Genomic DNA, 7445 nt, shown 5'->3' with positions numbered 1-7445 from the left:
AAAAAGCACCCACCTTTCTTTCCCCGCGAAAAATCGAGTAAAAGGGACGGATCGCTTTATGGATAATGTTTTTCTTTTTTTTTTTTACAAAGCAGACACAAACCACTACGGCAAGCTTGATCCCACAGAAAAAGTAGCACGATGAACAGTTTTCTGCGAACGTTCTTTCTTTTTCTTTTTTTTTTTCCAGGTTAACCCCCGGTTCATTTGCTCCGGGACCACTTTTTTTTTTCTTTCCTGTTTTTGAGTTGGGACCATTCGTTCCGGGACCATTTTTTCCTACTTCGGAGTTGGGTCCATTCGATCTGGGGCCATTTGTAACGGGATCCTTAGTTCCGGAGTCGTTTCTTCCGGGATAATTTCTTAGTAGACCCCTTCGACCATATAGTGTTGAATTCGTGTTTCGGGAAAAATATGACACGGTGCGAATTTCGCCAGCGATTTCGCAGCTTTGGCGCTGCTCGTTGGGCAAAACCACCTATTTTCATAGTTTCATTGCAATCGCCAAACGCCAAGTGGCATTCACAGCAGACGTTCCAAACATTTGCGATTTGCCACAGCGACGAGAATAGATCGTTTTGCCACACGAACGGCGCCGTAGTTTCGAATTCGCGGGCGAAATTCGCACCCTGTAAAACATGCTTTACCACACTGCCTTTACGGCGGCCACTTCTGGATTTCTCAATGGCATGGTACGTTACGAATGATGAACCTCTTAGAATTTCATGAACAGTAAGACAAATAAATACCCTTTGGAACTTGGAACCCCAAATAAATGCCAGTTGGAACCCCAAAGAAAATTGGGTACCTATATAGATAGACGTAGTTTTTTTTTTTTTTTTTTTTTTTCCCGAACCGTACTGAACATGCGTTCGTACTCTGCACAGGAATCCACGGTCCCTCTCTAAGCAGGGACGCAGCGTTAAGGCATGTCTGGCCCGCAAATAGAGAGGGCGCTACGCATTAAGTGACAAGTCCCCGGTGCGGTAAAAAAGGGAGCGAGGACCCCATGCAAATAGGCCGACCCTAACAATATACGTGCATCCCCACGCCTCGCGCTCAGCCAACGCCGCGCTCGAACCTCTCGGCGGTAACCCCGCCGCGCCACCGTGCGCGCCCAGCGCGCTCTTAATTCACACGCCACCACGCGGTGGCCAGGGGAATCGCCGAGGGATTGGCGCCGGATGCCGGCGGGGGAAACGTTAACCCTCGTCAGTTGTGACAGTTATTGGCCACGTATCTGAAGCTGCAGAGACGAGGGGTACTCAAAAACCATGCATAGGGCCAGCCTTACATGGTGTACCGAGAACAAGAGGCGGTGCACAGCGGATGCTCGGTGTTGGCGTTATGAGGAAGAGTGAATGGCAGCTCACCTTGTTACGGCGTTTGTTCTGGCCCCTATAGCCAGCCACGTCGACTGAACGACGCTATGGTGTTGTGCAATAATTTGCCACAAGCCTATTTTGGTTGCCTTTAAAATTGAACCTCTGAATGTTAAACCATCCAGGGGGAAAGTCACTACCAATATCGATTACAAGTTATTACGAAACAAAATAAGTCAAATTGATTTCTGCGCTAGAGGTTGTTAATACTGAGTACGCGAATTTCATACGCTCGCTTAAACATGCTGCCTTATTAAGCACCACTACAATCAATAATAAATATATCAACCCACTCTACCCCTCGGTGACACCCGCTATTTTGGAGATACTAAAACAGAAGAATCGGTGGTTCCACAAATGGAAGCAGCATAGGAACAATGAATATTACCTAAAACAATTCAAGTCTTATAGCGCAAAAAGAATACTTCAGTTCGTCGAAGAAGCTGAAGGCAACACCAAAAGAGTCTGGGAGATCGTTAAGAATGCAGTTGGTTTAGATTACAATAAACACGTGTTGCCTCATGTCATAACACAGGACACGGTGGATAGTTTTAACAACTATTTTGCAGACGTCGGGGGGTCTTTGGCTGACCAGTTTCCTGACACTTCGGGTCATACGCGCCCTTCTAGACCAGTCTCCGATAGGTTTGGTATGTCTGAAATAGAACTGCCACACCACTTATCAGTGGTGAAGAATTTAGATGATAGTAAAGCGGCCGGGCTTGACGCTATTACAGTTAAATTGATAAAAAATAACATTGACATTTTGGCAGTCCACCTGTCGCATATTTTTCGCCACTGGCAAGACTGTGGTACGTACCCAATTGAACTTGGTCAAAATCGTCCCTGTATACAAAGATGGTGACCGCTCCAATCCCTCGAGCTACAGGCCAATATCTGTGCAAAGGGTGATTAATACAGTATTTCAAAAGATACTTTCAGCGCAAATTACATCATTCGCTTCCAAACATAGTATAATTTTCCCAAACCACCATGGTTTCCGGTCGCACGATCCACGTCTTCTGCGGTTCTGGTATTACTCCAACGAGTTATTAAGGCCCTAATCAATAACAAGCTAGCCATCGTAGTTTTCTTAGATATAAGGAAGGCATTTGATTCAGCCAACCACAGCATAATGTTAACTAAGCTGCATGATTATGACTTTAGAGGCAGAATCCATAAGCTTCTTAAATGCTACCTTTCCGCCCGACAGCAACGAGTAGTGATAGATGGTTTTGTGTCCTCTACTGAGTCAGTGGTCGCAGGAGTACCACAGGGCTCAGTTATTGGACCTAGTCCTTTTTTTCCCTCTATGTCAATAACTTTCCCTCTGTGTTGCTGCACTCGGAAGCCCTAATGTATGCGGATGACACGGCACTAATTTTTGTTGGAAACAGCCTAAATCAGATCGAATGATAAATCAATGAAGAGCTTCAGAGAGTTAATTCATGTTTTAAACGAAACCACCTAAATATATGGTCTTCCACTCCAGGAAGGTACAACCCGAGTTTTGTAGCTTTAATTTAGTTGGAGTCTACGCTGTTGTATACAGAGAGTAACCACGTTTAAATATTTAGGTGTCATGTTTGACTCAGATACGAACTGGAAATCTCGTATAGATAAGACATGCTCGAAGGTGGCGTATGGCTGTCACACGTTACTAAAGAGCCCGTGAATGTTTCAACGCGGCCACCTTGCGTGCCCTATATTTCGAATTTGGGCATAGCCATCTAAGATACTGTATAAAATCGTGGGGCCGCACATATCAAACATATCTGAAACCTCTCAGCCGCTTACAAAAGAGGGCAATAAGAATTATTACATTTTCGAATAGGACTGATACCAGTAAACCGCCGTTCAAATACAAGCGCGTAGTTCCGCTGCAGTCTTTTCAAGTAATAAGCGTTGCGGATATAATAAACAGAATAGTAAAACAGGGCGACACTCCACCACTAAGCATTTTTAAGTTACCGGCGCTCAGTACAACAGCTGCCACGAACAATTGCTTTAAATTGCCGGTTGCTAAAAATGTATACGCTCGGCGGATAATGGAATTTCATGGTGCCCTATTTGGAATGATATACCGGCAGATGTGGAAGCCGTACAAAACTATTCTGCGGCCATGAAGCGTTTTATGTTACAGGATAGTGCTGTAGTTTGATGAATAATCTGCGCTTTTCTTTGTCCCCAAAAATGCACTGTGTAATCCAGTATACGTATTTCTAACTGTTCCGTTTGCCACTGGCTACCGTTTGCGGAGTTATGCGGTACGTCTAACTATTGGTCCCGACACTAGCCAGCCAGGCTATGGGATTAAAAATGTCTTTTAAAGTTTTTTGTATAAAATTTTGAAAGTGACAATAAAAAAAAAAAAGAGCGTCGAGAACATAACGTTACACGGTCTGACGCTAAAAGCAGAAAGCAATATCGACTGACCCTTCTCCGACCGAGGCACCGAACCTCCGTTTAATAGCGATGGTTTCAGTGGATGCGGCTGGTTGGTACGTGCGGACTGGATATATACGTGTCTGGGATGATTATGAACCTAACGGAGAAAACTGTGATGCGACCCCTTGTTGGGATGGGACGCAGCCATATCTACAAAGTCCTGGCAGGAATCCAAATTGCGAAGGCAAAGGCGGCCGCGAGAAAGATTTAAATGACTTGACAGACTGTCGACGCACTGTAGCAAAAGTGTGAGGGAAGTCCCGCACAGAAATACTGAGAGGGCAAGGGGCAGCTATGCGGAAGAGGCTAGCGTTGCCTGAGAAGCTGCAATGCGCTGGTAGTTCTTGTAATACCCTGTACTACAATCAACGCTACCTACCAACGGGTCTGGGCGCGACAGAAGCGGGGGCCGCGTGCGATCCGGGAAACGTGCGTCCTCCGGCACGCAACGATGCCGCGCCACCAGAGGCCGCAGCAACCGCAGCCACGGAGCGCGCGATCGCGCGCACGCTCGCGCATCAAGCCGTAGCGTAGCGCCGCTCGGCGGCGGTGTTGGGCGCGAGTTCGGCGGCAGCGTTGGCGGCGCTTGCGAAGCCGCGCCTGCGCGCGGGCGTGCCGGCGCCTCCCCCCGAGAGGAGGCGGGGGCCAATGGCGAGCCGGGAAGCCCGCGCGCCTCGGCGGCCGCGGCGACCGGACGGGCGGCCGGGAGCGAGCGGCGGTCACACCGAGCCTGTCGGCCCTCGTGCGTGCAGTGTGGCGATTGTGTGCGGGACGGCGCGGGTGTGAGTGCCCCGTCGCCCAGTTTAGCCCCAGCTTTCGCGGTGGCCTCCACGTCGACCTCGTCCTGGCCGCGTGCCGCAGCCGCGTGGCAGCACGATGCGGCGGCCGACCTGCGCCAGCCCGCGGCCTGCCCGTGCCAGCTGTGCTCGAGCGGCGTCGCGGCCGACCACCACCGGCAGCAGCAGGCGAGCCCCGCCGCGCTGTCGCTCGAGCGCGAGTACGCGGCCGCCTTCCCCTACGGCGGGCCCCCGCCGCACCAGCCCATGGAGGACCTCAAGCCCGTCGTCTCCTCCAGCCCCCCGCAGCAGGTGGGGGTGGGCCACACCAGCCTGCAGGGCGGCCACCACCACCCGGGCGGCCAGCAGCAGCCGCACCCGGGCCACGCGGCGGGCGGCCACCACGGCGGGGGCAGCGCGGCCTCGAAGAAGGACCTGGACCGCGTCAAGCGGCCCATGAACGCGTTCATGGTGTGGTCGCGCGGCCAGCGGCGCAAGATGGCCCAGGAGAACCCCAAGATGCACAACTCGGAAATCTCCAAGCGGCTGGGCGCCGAGTGGAAGCTGCTCTCGGAGGCCGAGAAGCGGCCCTTCATCGACGAGGCCAAGCGGCTGCGCGCCGTGCACATGAAGGAGCACCCGGACTACAAGTACAGGCCCCGACGAAAGACGAAGACGCTGCTCAAGAAGGACAAGTACCCGTTGGCCGGTGGCTTGCTCTCAGCCGCCGACGCCGCCGCCGCAGTGAGGCCCGCCAGCGCGCCGCAGGTGCCGCGAGACATGTACGCCATGAACGGCTACATGCCCAACGGGTACGCGCCCAGCGCGGCGGCGGCCATGATGCACGACGCGTACCAGGGCTACGGCTCGCAGGTCCACTACCCGCGCTACGACCCGCAGCTGCCCTACATGAACGGCTCGTACGGCTCGCCCAGCCCCTACGCCTCGGTGCCCCAGATGCAGCTCAAGTCCGCCGGCGGCGCCGACTCCAGCCCCACGCCGCCCCAGGGCTCGCCAGGAAACCCCCGGGGCCGGTCGGGGTGCACGCCGGAGCTGCGGGACATGATCTCCATGTACCTGCCGCAAGGCGGCGCCGAGGGCACCGACCCCCGGCTCGCCATGCACTACCAGCAGCAGCTCCAGCAGCAGCAGCAGCAGGATCTTCAGTAGCCGACATCCGCGGTGAGTGCCCATCGCTCCATTCCCGCCGCTGAAGAAGGTGTGTTGTACATACACAGATCTCGAAGGAACAGGCCGAAGGCACGAACAGAGTCCGGACTCTCGTTGGCGTCTTCGTTTTCGGTGTTCTTTTTTTTTTTTTCTTTTGTAGAGCAGGCACCGCGCACCACGCACGCCGACGTTGTGCTTCTTCTCACCTTTGCTCAGCTCGCTGCTCTGGCTCACACAACACGCGCGCGGTAGAGCGCGCGCGCGCGAGGTGGTTGGGCTGCTGTGTGTGTGCGTGAAAGTGCGTGGGTGCGTGCGAACTTTGAACCAAGTGTGGGGGACACGGTCGCGATTCCGACGCGGCGAGACTGGTCCGTGCGCGCGCCTGCGGAGACAACCCCGACCGACCGGGCGTCGTGCCCAGTCATCATCTCCGGCGCGCCTTGTGGCCAGCCGTCAGCGGCGACGCAACAGAGACTTTGGTAGCCGTTGGCACCGACTCGTGGCAAGAGCGGGATCAGCAGCAGCCGCAGGTTCGTTATCTTCTCCATGGCACTTTGTTGCGCGGCTTCTGTCTCTCTATCCGCGACGTGTGGACCCCCTGGCGATTAACCGACACAAGACGCTGTGCAGTGTGTGAGACTCGCAATTGTGTAAAAAAGAGAGAAAATTGAGCAAAAAAAAAGCATAGAAAACCTTCCTGTTGTCGCGTCCCGTGCCGCGTGTGCACGTCCGAATTGCGGGCGGTAACCATTTGTACATAGAAGCACTCTCACTGTCTCATGAGTCATGCGTGCGACACGGTCAAAAATAAAGGACGACAACAGTGGAAACAAAAAAAAATATGGCCTTCGAATATGTTAGTCTGACTTGTCTCTTTACTTCTCGCTGGCTTCCTTCGGCGGTGCGCCGTTGGTAGCATCACCATAGCCTCGAATGTATTCGCAGGCTGTGAAGGCATGTTCTTGCTCGTACAATACTATTATAGCATTTTTCTTGGCGTGTTGATAACACCCCGGAACGCCATCCTCGCAATGCTGTTATACCCGTGCAAATTCCCTTAACATGTCAGGCCATTCAGGACGTGACTTCTCACCAGGATATTTGCTCCTAAATCAAATACCAATTCTTCACAGCTTTCCAAATGCTACTTTTGCTGTGATATTCATAGTTTATCACGCTGCGGATCGTCTCACTTGCAATTGGCGTCGTTTTGTATAACGCAGCGCTGCACATGGAGCACACGTATGAAATGTTCTGAACATGTTGGACGTCTTCAATCGCTCTTTGCAAAAGATAACGCATGAATGCGCATGAACTAATCAGCCGACATGTTTTCAAGTGACCACGCGAAAAGGGACGATTGACGTGCCCATTGGACGCAATCGAGGGAACTCGACAACGAGTTTTTGGACATGTGAAGGAAGGGTTTGGGGTTAAACTCGGCAAGACTGTTTAGCAAAGCATCAAGACCGAGGCAGATCCTATAAGATGCGTCTCCCGGGAAGATCACAAGGTTTACACCTAGCGGAGAATGTAGTTTTATAGGCTCGAACATATTCCAAATTGACGCTGCGTCTGGGGTCATTGACAAGAAAGGTGTCGTCGTGTACACGCGCCAAAACTTTCCTCTGGTTATGCAAAAACAGCCGGAGATAACTGAAGGCTTGAC

At 52.5% G+C, this 7445-nt stretch overlaps 1 protein-coding gene across 1 annotated transcript; it reads left to right on the top strand.

The window, feature by feature from the left end:
* The first annotated feature begins 4553 nt into the window (after positions 1-4553).
* Positions 4554-6616, top strand: LOC144169048 (transcription factor Sox-3-like). The gene has a single exon (XM_077698045.1). The coding sequence runs from the start codon at positions 4874-4876 to the stop codon at positions 5774-5776; it is 903 nt and encodes a 300-aa protein (XP_077554171.1). The 5' UTR covers positions 4554-4873; the 3' UTR covers positions 5777-6616.
* The last annotated feature ends 829 nt before the right edge of the window (positions 6617-7445 follow it).

This window comes from Haemaphysalis longicornis, unplaced genomic scaffold (genome assembly GCF_048455015.1).
Source record: "Haemaphysalis longicornis isolate Haplotype H1 unplaced genomic scaffold, Haemaphysalis longicornis Haplotype H1 scaffold_2, whole genome shotgun sequence".
NCBI lineage: Eukaryota > Metazoa > Arthropoda > Arachnida > Ixodida > Ixodidae > Haemaphysalis > Haemaphysalis longicornis.
The sequence above is the reverse complement of the archived record's forward strand: the minus strand, read 5'-3'. Positions and strand labels throughout refer to the sequence as shown.

Coding starts and splice junctions, on each gene's coding strand:
- LOC144169048 (XM_077698045.1), top strand. CDS start 4,874: ATGGAGGACCTCAAGCCCGTCGTCTCCTCCAGCCCCCCGCAGCAGGTG.